Consider the following 17648-nt stretch of genomic DNA (forward strand, 5'->3'; position numbering starts at 1 on the left):
CGCTAAGCCATACCGAGTTGTCGCGAGTTATTCCAAGTTACAAGAAGAGCTTTCGCGAGTTATTGCGAGTGCCTCTTTGAGGCAACTCACCACAACTCTAATTAGAGAAGGGAGATACCCCTGTTTAATGCAAACAAAATTGGTCCAAAATCATTTATTACATTTGTATTCAATTTGATTCAGAGATATTAAGTCAAGCTGATTCCTGTGTTTGTTGCAAAACAATGGACTCGAAATACCTTACATAGTTGTTCAAAGACATTAAATTTGTCTAAAAGAATGACCTTCAAGCGACTGACATGGATCTAGCTGTGTGGGACCAGTCGAGGAATTTTGGGGAGTTATTTAGCTTTTCAGCTTTCTCTCAGAGGCTCTGGAGGGCTTGGTTCTTCATTAATCCTGGCTTTTTTCAAGTCACCCCATCTAGCTCTAACCATTCCTCTTTTGGACTTTTTCGACCCATTTTAGCGAATACAAAATAGTGTGTAGAAATACTGAAAATGTTGACTCAGCTCAGCGGAGAAACGAATGTTGTACAGGCCCTCACCCACAGATGGCAGCAAACAACTTTACATTGAGTGATTCTTGTGGAGCAGGAAGAGATCTTTAGATTGATATCTTACTCTAAACAATTGATTAACAAATTTAGAAATTACGACATTTGAATTTTTTCAGTTTGTCGTCAACATGTGTATGTATGTAAAATGGAGATTTTTCTTCTTCTTTGTTTTATCAAAAGTAAGATTTTTAGTTGCATTTAGTGATTGAAATATGGATTGTGAGAGTATACAATGTTGAATGACTGTTCTTGTCAATTAATTATTTAATTAAAAAAAATTAGCAATTCTTTCTTCATAATTAGCTTATGAATATATAATTAGGTACTCTTAAATATGATTGGTCAAAAAAATATCATTAAAAAATCATACAAAAGAAAGATAATTGTTTTTTCAAAGTTTGAACATGATCCAGCAAGTAGTTAATGAATGAGAAGTGATAAGAATATTGTTAATGTATTTCTTTATAATATGCTAATTGGCCACACCTGGTGTCAAATTTCAAGCGCGCAAAAATATTACTCATTTGATGACCTACCCAAATAAAAAAAAAATTTAAATGAAATCAGGAGAAGAGAAGAAAATCAATACAATCTACACATTTAGACTATTTTGCTAGTAATTTCAAAATTAGCAACAAAAAAACTTATATAAACAAATAGACAACGGTTCAAAGCTGAATTTTATGAAATAAACGGAGATATAATGTACATTTAGAAGATAATTAAAGTGTATAAAATGAGGTACCATAATATACATGACATAGGTGCACGTTCATCATCTTGAATAAAACGCTTTATCCTTGGCCTCGATCCTCTTTCTCTATCTCTCCCCTTCTCATTCTCTCTCTCTCTCTCTCTCTCTCTCTCTCTTTTTCACACTCTATCTCTCTCTCTCTCTCTCTCGTCCCCCTATATCTTTCTCGTTCTCTCTCATTGTCTTTTATTTCTTTCCCATCCCATCCGTGTATCTAAACGTTTTAATTTGATTTCAACTTCGAACCTAAGCAGGTCAAAAAAGAGAGGGAAAGAAGGGATAAGATTGGAATAGAAGGGAAGAGATATATATATATATATAGAGAGAGAGAGAGAGAGAGAGAGATAGGGGGATATAGAGGGGAGAGAATGAGAGAGAGAGAGAGAGAGAGCACGAAGGAACGAAAGAAAGAAGGAAGAAACGTGAAATGAACATTGTGCTTAATTTAGTAAGGGGAGGGTGAGTTTGTGTTAAGGCGTTTGCATTCATCAAAGTGTTAGTTTTGGGCATCGTCAATGAGATCTCTTTATGTAGCATGTGCGTTTTATGGGTCATTGTACCCCCCAACAAAGAGTAAATCCGGAATCATGCTTGAAAAATAAATTGTATAATAGTATGCAAAAGGATTTTCATTAGGGGAAAAAAGGGAAATATAAAACTAGAAGCCAGAGACAAGGGTGATTCTAGACGTTTTTTGCTCTCACATTTCAGCGCGTAATAGTTTTAAATAGGCATAATTACTCTGTATTGAGAATAAATTGCATTAAATACAATTTTTTTAAACATACCCGTGTTAACACTATTAAGAAGTACATTCAGCGACAATGGGAGAGGCAAGAGGTTAGATCAAGGCGAAACTGAAAATGGTAAATACAGACGACTTATTATGAACAACTTTAAATAATGAATGAGCTTACCCTAATAGACCATTTTCATAATTTTATTAAATGTAATGCATACGTCTTTGTGAAGTGCCTCAATACAAATATTTTATTCACCTGTAATGAATAATTGTACTTCAATAATCATAATGCAATATGCATGTTACGTGTTGTTGGATAGGGCAAGCCAAAATGTTTGTTTCTGCATGGCAACAACTAATGTATGTACATGTAGTTTATATCCTGATTATTGAAATATAATTGTTCGTATCAGATTAAAGAAATAATTCGTATCGACACACATTACAAAGATGTATGCATTAGATTGAGTTATGTAACGAAAACGGTTTAATTATGATAAGCCATTTCGGATATAGCACTGGAACAAATTTACCCCCAAATATCAGATCTTTGATACATGGAGGCTTACGTCCCATTGTGCGCATGTTAGAATAATCACTGCCAACTGGGGGGTGATTGAGGTTGATATGAGTTGATTTTATTTTATTTGCCAAGCTAAACATATCAAAATACATTAATGTGCACCCTTGAAAATAATACCAGCCGCCTGTTTATCATAAAATGTACCGCCAGAGCATACATGAAAAATGATTACATAACTTTCATGAACACGTATCCACCATCGTCGCGATGGGTTTACAGTTTTATACAAATTACCTTTATATTTATCTTATTGTACTAGTACTCTACGTCTAATCATCCATGGTATAATGATTAAGCACTACAAGGTATATAGATTTACTGAACTGCTAAACGTAAATATTATAGACTCTGTATATCATATGAAATTTAATGGTAACAAGACAAAATGATTGTATTTATTTTATTTACAGCAATGTGCATGTAGGTATTGGCTGGTACGGGAACTTCTCTACTCAACAAATCACTCGACATAGCTAGAGGATATTTAATCTATTCTTAACCTAGAAAGCCGAAAAATCCAATAGAATAATAGCATTAAGTAAAAAAGTAATAATTGAAGAAAACATATAATAATGATAAAGATGATAATAAAAACACCATTATGAGTATTAATGATAATAATGATGAATACATAATAAATATAAAAAAATTAACAATAACAATAAGGGTAAACATAATAATTATAATAAATGATTATGTCGGTCTTCTACTTAAAAAAAAAGGCGTATTTCAGGACAGAAAGCTCTCTCAATACGCTTTACATTTTAGAATTTACAATAACTGAAAACATTTATCAAAAAGATAGCAACAAAAAATAGAAACAAAACAGTATTTTGGGCGTACAAGGGGAGTTGGAATGTGCATCAGCGGAAACTAGCTCATGCATATTGAAAAGGAAAATGAATATGACTATTGCCTCTATGACAAGTTTTCTGAAGAAAATGATACGTGAAACAAAAACTTGACGAAAAAAACCCTTTCCATCTCTTCATGTTTTCAGCAAAGTTTTGAATTGCTTCAAAATGAAAGAATGTACCAACAAAAAAATATCCGTTCGAATTTCAAATCTCTTATTCATAATAACAACATAAATTTAATAGGCACAAAAGTCATATTTGACATTTCTTCTAAACTAAATTCCTATTGCAGCATCAAGTATTTTCATTTGTGACCGCAAAACTTGTCTACATGTTTATGCAAATATGTCAGTGACTCAAACTTTAACAAGTCAACGCAGGGTACAAATGGCCTATATACGTCAAAACAAGTTACCTCCATTAGACTATACTATTATATTACTAGGCAAGGAAGTTAACCACATTTTCACATATGTAATTAGGTGTTTTTGCATATTTAATGAGCTATGACCTTTCACCTTTGACCTACATACTCCGAAATCGAACTTAGCCTGTATTTTGATACCATGTACCTTCATATCAAATTTCATTAATTTCCGTCAAACATTACTAAACCTATCGATCGGAAACCAGATTTGCATATTAGATGAGCTATGACCTTTGACCTACATACTCCGAAATCGAACTTGGGCTGTGTTTTGATTCTATATACCTTCATATCAAATTTCATTAAAATCCGTCAAACATTTCTAAAGTTATCGATCGGAAACCAGATGTGTATTTTTCGCATATTAAATGAGCTATGACATTTGAACTATATACTCAGAAATCAAACTTAGGCTGTGTTTTGATACCATGCACCTCCATATCAAATTTCATTTAAATCCGTCAAACATTACTAAAGTTATCGATCGGAAACCAGATGTGTATTTTTTCGCATATTTAATGAGATAAAACCTTTCACCTTTGACCTACATACTCCGAAATCGAACTTAGCCTGTATTTTGATACCATGTACCTTCATATCAAATTTCATTAATTTCCGTCAAACATTACTAAACCTATCGATCGGAAACCAGATTTGCATATTAGATGAGCTATGACCTTTGACCTACATACTCCGAAATCGAACTTGGGCTGTGTTTTGATTCCATATACCTTCATATCAAATTTCATTAAAATCCGTCAAACATTTCTAAAGTTATCGATCGGAAACCAGATGTGTATTTTTCGCATATTAAATGAGCTATGACATTTGAACTATATACTCCGAAATCAAACTTAGGCTGTGTTTTGATACCATTCATATTTTGGGGCATATTTAATGAGCTTTGACCTTTGACCTTTGACCTACATACTCCGAAATTATACTTAGCCTGTATTTTGATACCATGTACCTTCATATCAAATTTTATTAATTTCCGTCAAACATTACTGAAGTTATCGATCGGAAACCAAATTTGTTACGCACGGAAGAACGAACGGAAGGAAGGAAGGACGGACGGCAGCGTTACTGTTTCCCCTCCGACTTCGTCGGCGAGGGGATAATTACGTTTTTCTTTTTTGCTATCGAAATCAGAAATCAGTATTTTATATTAAATTAATTCGGAAACTTATAGTTTAAGAGCTGTGCTGTTAATAATTTCACTTCATCATTTATCTATGTTACATGTCTATCATCGTTGTATGCATTCTCTTGTTAAATATTATGCATGAGACAACCTTGTTACGTGAAATGTGTAACAATAAAGCAAAAAACGAACAAACATACTACCCCTCTACAACCCTTTCACGTTAATGTATTTACGTTTATACAAAATGTGTTACCAAGCCCCAATTTATTATTCAAACAAATTCCCCACACTCACATAATTCATGATTGTGTATCAACCTCTGTTCATTTACACATAATCCTTTTTTTTAAGTCAGATAGTCCCTACCACCAACAGCAAATAACAAGTTACGAAGCGTTTTAATAACATTTCTGAGTATTTCACTTATGTGCAGCATGATCGCAAAGACTTTCCAAAAAAAATCAACTTCAGGCAATTGCAATAGACTTGAGCGTTACATATTAAAATGTAGGAACACGACTGTGCCATATTACGTAATCCGAACATAATTTCAATAGGCCATGCATTAGGGTATAAAAGTTGCCCTGATTAAATCAAAGTCTTTGTGCTCGTTTATACTATCATTTTCTAGCAATTAGTCACTAGAGATACATCGTTCGCACATTAATCATCGCAGCCTGATGGTTTTGTATCTAATTTGCGTATTCAAAAGATGGATTGGTATGAGATATGGCAGACGAAGATTCAAACATAGGTTGAGAGCCTCCAGTCCCACTCATAAATCCTGGTGTTCGTCCGGAATTTCCTTTGGACTCAGCGCCGACACCTTCCCGCAACAGTGCACAGCAGATACAACGGCGCCACTGCTTCCTGATGGTCTCCTTTCGAAGACAATAGAGGACGAAGATGAAGAAGCCTTGCAAGGAGTTGAAGACGATGAAAAGGAGTTCAGTGTAGTCCACATTGATCAGGGTCAGGTATCCAGTAGTCCAGGTGAAGCCAAGTAGGAGCAACATGGCGATGCCATTCTGGATCCGTTCTCGGGTCTCTTGTCGTTCGGTCTTGCAGTCCTTCTTCACACGTCCTGCCATTCGTGCAGAATTTTCCAGACGACACATTGCCAGGATGAACACAGTGATATTGATGATGAGGATGATAGCCATTGGGGCCAAGAGACCACCAATGAGGGGCCACTTCCGTATGTAACAACTGTGGATATAGATAAAGAGAAAAGGTAACATTGCTTGGAGAAGACTACAGAAAACAAGGTTTACCACGCATTAGTATGTTTAATCACTACCCTAGTCATGATTGTCAAGCACAAGCAATGTTGTTGTTTCCTCTATTCCAGAGCTGTACTAGAGCCATTCTGCTGATACAAAGTAGTAGGAGTATTTTTTTCGAACTTCGATACATAGATAAACACGAAGTGAATGCAGTAATAACTTTCATCAACTACCATTTTTTTCGCAAGATTCCTCATGTACAAATATGGCTCAACTTACTAATCTTCGACAGCATAATAGTTCCTAGTGATTCCCCCAGTTGCGGCAACAATCACAGCCGGGATACCTGAATTTCAAAAGAAAAGAAAAAAAAATAGATGTCCCCTATGAGTTAGTATAAAACTAAAAAAATAAAACAAATACAAGAATATTTAAACAAAGAAATATAAAATGAATTAATAATCAAAAAATTAAATAAACAAATAATAAACAAAGACTGAAAGTTGCCCAAAGCGTTTTCCGCTTTACACTATGTGGTCCTGCTCATTCGGGAGGTGGGGAAGTTGGGGTGGGTAAGGGGAGGGATGCGGGTAGGGTTTAGAATGTAGAGTTTAGAGTCTACGTCTGATAACTATCCACAGCTCGATTAGTAGACTGTCACCCAACGATCAGGTAAAGTCATATGATATGTATGGAGGGAGCAATGGTTCAGTCCAACGCACAACATTAACGCGCGACAGTCTGCAACAAAGGCAATATTAACTTAGGTAAATGGGGAAACACCTCTAAGAGTAATACCAGCAGCCGATGGCAATATATTAAAGATACTATATGTCCCTTTTGCAGCCAAAATCAAATTCTGTAGAACTTGTAGGAATTATAAATATGTCATGTTTGTCCTATCTGTGAAATGTAATCGTTAGCAGTGTCCTAATATTCAAATTATGCAAGGAAACCCGTCTACTTGCTAGACTTCACTGTCAGACACTATTCAGTGACTGACTGGCTTTTTTCTTCTTTGGTAATAGCATACATAAAATGAGCTTTAAAGGGTAAATGAGCATTTATCTACATCAATAACCCACTTCTTTTAATGGCCAAAATTAAACTGATTGAATCTTTGCGCAGCATAAAACGCGGTCTGATAAAAACGTACCACCATTCGGTACAATGGTCTCAAAATATTACTATTACTTACTGGCTCTATAGCTCTTAAGTCGATTCGACAACTAATAGTCGTTATTTTCCCACCTAAAGACATTTTCAAGCCCCCCCTTTCTTTTTTAAGGGAAGTTCTAAATTGGTATTATCTTTCAAATTGGAATTTAACCTTTTCATTTTTTAGGCCTGCAAATGGGATATAGTACCTGTAAATGATGTGGTGAGTTGGGATGACGTGGCTATCCTCCTTTAGCACGACAAATAGCAAAACAGTGAATAAAGGAATCAAGTATAAAAACAACCGCTGCCTGTTCTTGAAAAGTCTGTGGTGATCCGCATCGTCAACTAGTATACAAGTAACGACATCAGTGAGGGCATTAGTAAGAATTACCCACACGAGGTACCTGTTGAACAGTCTAATACGCCCAAGGCGGTAGCCGAGGGTGTTTGAACTGTTTTGAACGGTACCGAGTGTGTGTAATTTGACTAATGTCCGACCTAAATGATGTGTATTATTTGTTTTATAAGATTATGTTTTATATGTTTTAAAAAAAAGATGTCTTATTACATGATTTTACAAATGACCGGTCATTAGAATTAGATAATGACCGGTCATTATCCAAATTATGCGTTAGGCAAAATAAATGCCTGGTCACGTGTACGCTTTCAACCAATCATTTGATTAGGATCCACATCACCATCTTATAAACACCAATAAAGGTCGAGTCTCTTGCAATTGTTTTGTTTAATAATACGCACTAGAGGTGTATTATTTGGTTGCATTATAAAGAAAAATCAATAGTTCTTACCCCATCCTACAATCGAAGCTTTGATCATAAACTTTGGTATGTAAGGATTAAACACTTTTACGATGACCAGATAAGTATTAAAGCCCTCGATGCCCATCCACGTAAGCGAAGAGAGCACGAAGTAGTGGATTAGTGCCGCCAGGACGGTACACGGTATCCTCTCGACCTCTGCATGCTGGTACTCTGTGTCGAGAGCGATGATGGCGAGAGAGACGGTGTACAAACAGAGCAGGGTGGTGCAAAGACAGATGAAAATCTTGTGAGTCTGAGATCTTCGTATCTTCCTGATGATGAAAGATATTATCGTAAGTACGTTTTGTCTGGCTAGTTGTTGTTTTTGCTTCCTAGAAATAAACGAAAATTCTTTGATCTGAATGTACTAAAAACTGCAGTTCCGTGCATTGAAACTGTATACGACATAATTTTTCCCCATCTATTTCATCCCCAAATGAAAACTCTCAAGACACTGTTCATGATACAAAAAACAGCCATTCGTTGATTGTAACATCAATAATACGAAAAATTTACAGCGCGGCTTATGCAATATACTGTCTCGCACTGTGGTGAGAAAAAAAAAATCTTAAAGTGACACACAACCAAAACTTATTCAAAATGCTTCTTAAAACATGTGTGTTTTCAACAAACTTTGCAGACAGCCACAGCCGGTTGGGGCTTTTCTTTCGTCTAGTGGAAGGCTATTCCAAAGTTTTGGAGAGGCACACCAGAAGCAGACTAGCGAAAGTTTGCATGAAATAGGACCCCCCCCCCCCCCTAAAAAAATAAAATAAAAAATAAATAAATAAATAAATAAAATAAAAAAAAATAATAAAAAAAAATAAATAAATAAAATAAAATATAAATAATAATCTGTGATTAACATATATTTTGTGATCTTCATAACTCCCTTATGATTGTTAATATTTCCAAGGAAGAGGACATTATGATATGTTTACGAGAAAGTGACTCTCGTGTACAAATGGCAATTGCTCGCTTCGTTTTTAGAACGAAGCGATTATGTAAAAAGTAAAATCAAAAAGAGATGAAAAACAGAAACCACAATCAATTTGAGCTGAATAGAAGAGAAAATAGGTATTTTGTGTATAACCTTATAGGCCTATTAGTGTATTGATTATTTGAAGTTTTGATCGTATAGACCTATACCTTATTTAGGCCTCTTTTAATTTAAAAAATAAAAATAAAACAAACAAATAATTGAAACAATTTATCATTATTTATTTGACCAATCGGAAAACATATCTTAATACATACACACATCTTTAGGGAAGTGGAAAGGAGAGAGAGAGAGAGAGAAGGATACAATCTGCTGGCCAGGGTGACAAAAGAAAGCATGTCACCCCCCCTTTGAATGATTATAGTAGCTAAAAGTCATGCACTATATAAATAATCTCATGAACTAACTCATATAAACTAATAAAGCCCACAAGTGTTTTGCTTATGCAGTTGTTTTTCTCCTAATAAATAAATAAACCCTCTAAACATACAGGTACACGACGCCCCCTTGTCTATGCCAGAGTGACCTAGGTTGAGTTTATCAACCGAGAAGCGTACGGCGTAACGTAACTCGCTGGGCTGGTAAAAAGGCATCATAGAAAGGACAGGGCCAGCGTGAGTTGGAACTGTGTGCGGATCGTGGTTTAATTTGAAATAATTTTTTGTTTTTAATTTTTTTTTTTTGTAGAATATGACTAATATTATATTAAAATGAGATTGGAAAAGGAAAGAAAAAATAATAATTTTACCAAGACACTAAAAGAAAGAGATGCGATGAAATTGGCAACAATAGTCAATTTTGACTAATAGCCATTATAAAACCAAACGAACAACAACAACATGTTTCTTTAAACTTTTACTATTCTTTTTCTCTTATTTGTCTTATTTGTCGTACAAATCGGAACTGTTTGATTGCTCTTTAATTGCTTTAAACATCATCTATTGAAATATGTGAACATTCAAATGACGTGTTACGTAGTCAGAATAATCATTATTCCTGAGGCATATAAGCCGGCATATGAGCATAAAAAGGGTACCGAAAATACTATTGAAATGACGAATATCTTTCTGATCGTTTTACTGATATACATCACTCATTCCGTTCGAAGATTCACTATCAACTCTTTTATTTTCAATCGCTTTTGTACATTATCATGATTAAATACAGTTGTTTCTGTATAAATTTATTGATTTAGATTGATTATCATATAATTGTCTTGGAGGATGAGGGGAGGGTTGTTAGAAAAGAACAGCAATGTTTTGTGGGTGACTTACTTGACACTAAGATAGGACGCGATAGCGATGACCAGACACACACATGATACAGCACACCCAATGATACTCAATAAACGAAGTGCAGGTTTAGGAGGATCGTCCTCTGCATATATGTCCTTCAGCGTAAAACGTGTGCAGGAGCAATGAAATAAGATTTAATACAGTAAATGATTAATAAATCTGTTTACATTATGAATTTCACTCATTGATAACAGGTTTAAAAGTAACAGGTAAAATCTGCTATTGGTTTTAAAGCGCGTCAACCCATTCAATTTTATCTATCATAATTGTGAACATTGTGATGATAACAATCCCTTCTTCCATAAAATGTGATTAACTTTATAACTTCTTGCGTGCAATGTACCTGTCACGAAAGTATTTAATTCATTCACTACCCATGTCTCTTGATTAAATCCAACCTTTCTAACCTTTAAACCACTTAATCATTAAACCGAACTCACGCCTTGAGGGAACTAGAGGCCTCTAGATAAAAAAGAATGGTGATATCTGGCCGTCCCGAGTTATGGTTCCCTGGCTCAGACTTTGCTAGATATTGGGAACGACTGACCTATTCTACCTTCATCGCTTGTCCTTTAAACCAAAATACTTGCTTTCCGTTAGGAACACAGAATAAAACATCCCCCCAGTCCAGGACCTAATGGGAAGTAAGCTAATCGAGCATTGTTCATAATTTTTGGTTTAAAAAGTGTAAAAGCTAATTACACGTCTGTTCGGCATTATTTCGATTTGCTAAATGGTGAAGAAGAATGACCAATAAAGGGAATTATCAAACAATAAAAAAGTACACGTATCTTTTACTGATAAACCTCAACAGTTCATGCATGATCCTATCAATTCAACGGCAGTCTCATGTTTACTTAGTTGTTTAGTTTAGTGTGACTACATTAGCACACTACTCATTTAGTTTGAGGGAAAAAAGCGATATTTTTGAACATGTGGAAGGAATCACTTACCACTAAAACAGCAAAGTTGGTCAGGTGGTCGCAGGCGCATGTGTAGTATTCATCACTGGAGATATTGACGACCACGGCATTATCAGGTAACAGTTGACATCCCACCATAGACCAATGACCAAGAATAAACTCCCAAAAGTTACAGGTTGGATCGTGAGAGTCAGGCTGAAAGCAGTAAATAAAATAACGATATCTTTATAATATATAAGATGTTAGAGACATGCTGCCCACATCCACAGGCAGCACAACTTAGAACATGTCTGTTTACGACATGTACAATTATAATCTCTTTTGTTTTGATGGAAGTTCTAAATTAGTATTATATTTCAAATGCCGTTTTCATTAACCTTTTCATTGTTTTGGTCTGCAAATGGGACAAGGTGTTTTTAACAAGTGTGCTATGTTTATCTTATAAGAAGTATCTTTTTCTTCATTTCCTTCTTTAAAGTTCTTGAAATATCAACATAGAAACCCTTGACAAAGTCGACTAACTGATTATATATTGATTTATTAACACACCAGTCAGTGTTGTTATTATTACCACCCGTTTCTAATGAGAATATGCTCCAGCTGATGACGATTGCTCAGGGTGTGTTTCGTATAGTGGTGGGGTTAAGTTTCCGAGTGATTATTGTGTTATGTTTAGTGTTAGGACTAGATGTATAGGTATAGTCTTTGGTCCAAGATCGAAGTTACGAATTTTGTTAATAATGGGATACTGACATATTATAAGAGTATTTGTCACCGGAGCATTTGTCTTACAACTCTTCAGTACATCGCTTACCATGCTTACCTTGAATCTATAGAAAGTGATATTGACACGCTCCATGAGATTCTCTATCTTCTGTCCGCCGATTGTTAAGGACACCACTGGTGTACCAATCTCCCGGTTGAGTAGTGCAATACTTGGAGAAGGAAACATGGCATCATTGGCATACACAACGAAAGCAACCCTGAGAGACTCAATGGCGCTTTCTCCCACCTCGATGGGTACAACAACCCTGGCAAAGGTGTCTCTTGGGACAGAGTCAGTAGGTGTGTCTTGGTGTGTTCCTACCATGATGTCACTGTTGCTCAAGGAACCGGTGTCCATACTTAACATGGTGATCACTGTGCCGTCTCCAGCAGTGTCTGAAGGTACGTCAAGCACCTACAGGAAAGTGTGTGCAGTTATAAGTATGCAATAAACATTGAGTACACATTTACAAAAATACACCATATTTTCAGAAAATCACAATATACACACACATTCACGCGTTTGAAAATATGAACCCTTTTCGGGGTGTTTCTTGCCCTTTTCAAACGAATAAACAAACCCTTTTTTTATCCGCGAGCACGGAGCACGCCTTCGGAAACCCATTCGACAGGTCAATCATTTAAAGCCCTCAAACTTAGCACACTTGATTAGAGAACGAAGATGATTATACAACTCATGTACGATTGTGTAATTGGATTCATGCATCTACAAACTCTCACACAACAGTCTACGTGAGCAAAAACAATTTACAGATTTGTGAGAGATAAGGTCTGGTTTACCTGAACTGCTATATACGAATATACACGATTCATAGAAGTCAATGGGGGCAGAAATAATGTACAGATTTGTGAGAGTTATGCCTAATGCCTAGGTCACATTTTATATACGACTAGGATAAGGCGGCCGTAGGCCCCCGAAATCGAGAGATACCCGCGGCAGCCGCAAAAGATCTGCGTTGGCCTCAGGGTCATCCTATATAAGGGCGTATCTTTTACAGGCCGTAGGGGTCGCCGTGGGATTATTCTAAAAGCCACCCAAATAACTCTAAAATAAGTTCGAATAAATATTACCATGCCTTCATTATGTCTTTTCAAATTATTACTATTACTGATATAATGTGTTAATTTCCAAGGAATTTACATGTTTTGTTAATTTCTCTAGTAATGTTAGTAATGTTTGATCTTCTTGGTAATTTAAGTAATATCAATTTGTTAAGTTATGATAGAAATATTTGATTTTCTTGTTAATTTAAGTAATGATAATTGGTTAAGTCATGTAGGTAATATTTTGTTTTCTTGGTAATTTGAGTAATGTTAATTCCATTAGTAATATTGATTTTGTTTGAAGTAATTTTGATTTGTGTACATGTACAGCGCTTTGAAACTTTTGTCACAAGCGCTATATTAATTTGTCATATTATTATAGCGCGGAGCTATAACTTTTTTTATATCTGGGTTTTTTGACGGTCTCAACAAATTCGAAATACGTCGTGCGGCTACCCTAAACATAATATGTGACTTTTACAGTATGTGACCGTGGGAGTGCTGCGGCGGCCCTATATTTGCTATTGGCCGTAGATATTGTACACCCCCCCCCCCCCCTGGCTGCCGCGGCAAATCTACTCTCCTTTCCTCCGACGCAGTCCATATTTTCTTTTTTTCTGTTCTTTCTTCGTCGTGTATTTTTGTATCTACTTGTTTCCAGTCATTACGTGTTTTGAAGATAGTATGTCCCTTTTGCAACCAACATCAAAGGCTGTACAGCTTTGGAGGAATTATGAATATGTTATAAATGTCCTATCTGTGAACTATAGCAGTGCCCTAGTATTCAAATTTTGGAAGGAAACCCTTTACTCTCTAGACTTCAATGTCAGACACTATTGAGTGACTGACATTTCTTTTCTTTGGTAATAACATCATTTCCTCAAAATATAGATACAGTTAATTTTTTTTGTTCAATTTTTGTCTTCCTCAAAATAAAATGTATACATTACTGTAAAGATTTGTTTATTACAAATGTAACTATGTTTTGTATACATTTTACATTGTATTCGTTATTATGTATTGTATTTTGTTGGAATTAAAAGAGAAAAATGGAGAAAAAAAAAGGTATAGTTTACCTGAACTGCTATATACGCATCTACACAATTCAAAGAAGTCAATGTGGGCAGAAAGAATGAACAGATTTTTGAGAGTTAAGGTCTAGTTTACAGTGTTTACTTGAACTGCTCTATACATATCTGTCCAATTCATAGAAGTCAATGTGGGCAGAAAGAATGTAAAGATATGTTACAGTTCGGGTCTAGTTTACCTGAACTGCTATATTAGGATAAGCTGCATCAAACGTGCTGTTACCAACGACGACGGTATTCAACTGAGATTCCAAGACCTGTACGATGAGGGCAGTACAACTCCCATTCTCTTGGGCAGAGGCTAGCACATCTTCGTCGAGAAACATCACGTTGTTTACTATTCCAACTATAAGACCAGTTATCTATACAAGACAAGGTAAATATCATTACACAACAACTGACATTAGACTTTCTTCGTTCATTACAAACGAGATACGTCAAAACATCACAAACCGTAATTGGATACACGAATGTGCAGGAGTCTGAGAGTAGGCCAAGCTTCTTATTTTAGACCCTTAACTATAAGTTAGGTTTAATAGATTATTGTTTTACCTGGCTGCTATTAAGGATGCGAATGCTTGTAAGTAACCAACCAGGGACTTGGTAATGATGATTTAATAATGCCTTACCAATCAATGGGCACCAGCACATCGTCTTGGTTACGAACCCCGGACCTCCCGATTAAGAAACCAATGTTTTACCACTGAGCCATTGCGACTCTACTATAATACTAATATAAAGTATACCATCAACAAATTTATCATTCACCTTACATTGCATTATTTTCAATTATAATATTGAGAATTTCTCTCTCACACTCAGCAATACAGATGTGTTTGAACATCCTCATTTTTTTTATCTCTCTACGTGAAATGATTTGGTCCTAGGTATGTGAAAGGAAGGGTAATGACTCATGAACTCACATTTGCATCAGAGTTTAGGTCAACTATGAGCTGCAGGATCTCATACAGGAAGCAAATGTCGGTAGCTGTAATGTCCTCATAATTTTTGGTTATTGTGAAAACTTGTTCAGCAACATCTTTCACATTAGATTCATTTATCCCGTTCTTCAAGTATAAAGAGACACACATATCAGTCGTTTGTAATATTTACTGCAAAACACATCAATTCTTTGATAACATAACAACAATAGGTGAGCGTGGACTTTTATTTTTGCAGCCCTCGAAATTAACTTGCAGTGGCGTTGCAAAAACATTTTTAGAGGAAAGGGCGGGGCGGGGTCTGGACTAAATGTTGTCATTCATGCTAAATCTTGTCTTTCCAGACCGCCATGTTTCTTTTTTACTGGAAACAAATCAGATTAATAAAACACTGCAAAATTGTAGTTAACATTTATCCAGGATGGGAGTATTTGAGAAGGTTCGCCATCCGACCATAACAATTTTGAGATTAGAAATCCCAAAGTTCTTTCATGAAAAATAGGGGCATACGATTTATTAAGCAGGGGTTAGGTAGGAAGAACCACTGAGTAATTGATGAGATGCGACTAAGAAATAGAGAGCTAATAAGGGGGGGGGGTAGGAACTAGAGATTAATTAAATTTCGCCCAAGAAGCTTTAATTGTAATGAATATTTTTATAACGGAATTAATAATTTTGTATACCAATTGTACTATCCATTTTACATTCATGACATTGACAATATAATAACGGATGTTAGACGATTACATTATCACTTTTGTATTATGATTATTATTTTGCCCCCTTAACCTATATTTCTTAAGCCTCGTTTAAATATGAGGCGGTAGCCAGCGGCGTTTGCCCCTATTTTATAATGATGAGGTTAAATACGCGCAGGCTTATTTTGTTCCATCGGATCTTCGCGTAGAGTCGGCTTGTCGGGTTACACAACCTTTTATAAAAACGTACCCTATATTCACAAAAGGTCGGATGCTTCACGCCCGGGCTTTACGTCGGGCTACACAATAATTTGTGAAAACATGCCCCTTTATTCACGAAAGGTCGATTAAACTGAATGCAGATAATCAGAACGTTTTCAAAGATTGTCCTAGAAAAAGGGCTTATCTGTTTACATGTACATTTTTTGTGATAAACATGCCAATACGATCAGATAATGGCGAATTGTCGAACGCTTGCCTTTTTACGAACCCTCTCGGGATTATTTATTTCGTATTTATAAAGTCGGGTCGAGACGCCAATTCTCGTGGATTTGCTGTATAGGCTTATCAAAAAGTGTTGGGTGAATTAAACAAGTACGGGGTCTTTTTTATTCGCAAACATTAAACCAGACCATTTTGAAGTTAAGGCTCGATTAGTCACGAAACTTCGTGTTACCCTAAGTCGCGAAGAACTGAGAAAGCCATCGAAACTCTGTTGCACGCAATTGCCTTTCATGCACACGTTAATACAAATCGCCGCGATCTACCTCTTCATATCTGAAAGCATCTAAAGTAATCATAGTGTAACTTGCCATCAGTTTTCTCTTTAATTGTCGAGTGATATCATCTTGACATCTGATGCTGGTGTTCCAATAAGTTGTGCCGTTACTTGAAACTTGGCAAACAGCTCTAACAATTGGTGCCGCAAGGCCTTAAAGAAGAGAACATATTTTACAAAATAAAGGGAAAAGAGGGAAACAAACATCATTTGAATACATTTTGCTATCTCTGCTACTGATCATGCTGATACAGCATGAAATTCATGTTTTTCCTTGTGAAAAAATGTTAACACAATAAATTATTAAACGAAATCAGACAAGCAAATGGTGCCACCATTTGCAAATAAACTGTTTCTCTGTTTCGGTACTATCGATTGATTCATGAACCCAATGCAGTTTAAGCGCTTCTCAAATAGATGACGCTAAATGTCGCTGAAAACTTTGAATAAATTTCTGTGCAGTACATTGTCTCTCTCAAACATAAAAGCGATTTAATCGAAACAAAAAAAGGCTTGACATTTCCAAATTTGGAAAGCGAACTTAAATTAACTATCTAATTAACTATTTTTATATTTTAACCATTGAAAGGCTCGGTGTAAACATGTCAGAGGAAAAAATGTCAGAGGTAAAAATGTCAGAGGAAAAAATGTCAGAGGTAAACATGTCAGAGGAAAAAATGTCAGAGGTAAACATGTTAGAGGTAAAAATGTCAGAGGTAAAAATGTCAGAGGAAAAAATGTCAGAGGTAAAAATGTCAGAGGTAAAAATGTCAGAGGTAAAAATGTCAGAGGAAAAAATGTCAGAGGTAAAAATGTCA

General features: G+C 35.7%; 1 protein-coding gene across 1 annotated transcript; it reads right to left on the bottom strand.

Annotated features, from left to right (window-relative positions):
* Nucleotides 1-5058: 5058 nt before the first annotated feature.
* On the bottom strand, nucleotides 5059-15588 carry LOC105439243 (adhesion G-protein coupled receptor G2-like). The gene is made up of 8 exons (XM_030999937.1): nucleotides 15337-15588; nucleotides 14593-14775; nucleotides 12319-12675; nucleotides 11526-11690; nucleotides 10552-10667; nucleotides 8266-8549; nucleotides 6575-6641; nucleotides 5059-6278 (listed from the first exon to the last, which is right to left on the bottom strand). The coding sequence occupies exons 1-8, from the start codon at nucleotides 15502-15504 to the stop codon at nucleotides 5762-5764; spliced, it is 1857 nt and encodes a 618-aa protein (XP_030855797.1). The 5' UTR covers nucleotides 15505-15588; the 3' UTR covers nucleotides 5059-5761.
* Between the last annotated feature and the right edge of the window lie 2060 nt (nucleotides 15589-17648).

The sequence above is a fragment of the Strongylocentrotus purpuratus genome, unplaced genomic scaffold, assembly GCF_000002235.5.
Source record: "Strongylocentrotus purpuratus isolate Spur 01 unplaced genomic scaffold, Spur_5.0 spur5_contig_861, whole genome shotgun sequence".
Classification (NCBI taxonomy): Eukaryota; Metazoa; Echinodermata; class Echinoidea; order Camarodonta; family Strongylocentrotidae; genus Strongylocentrotus; species Strongylocentrotus purpuratus.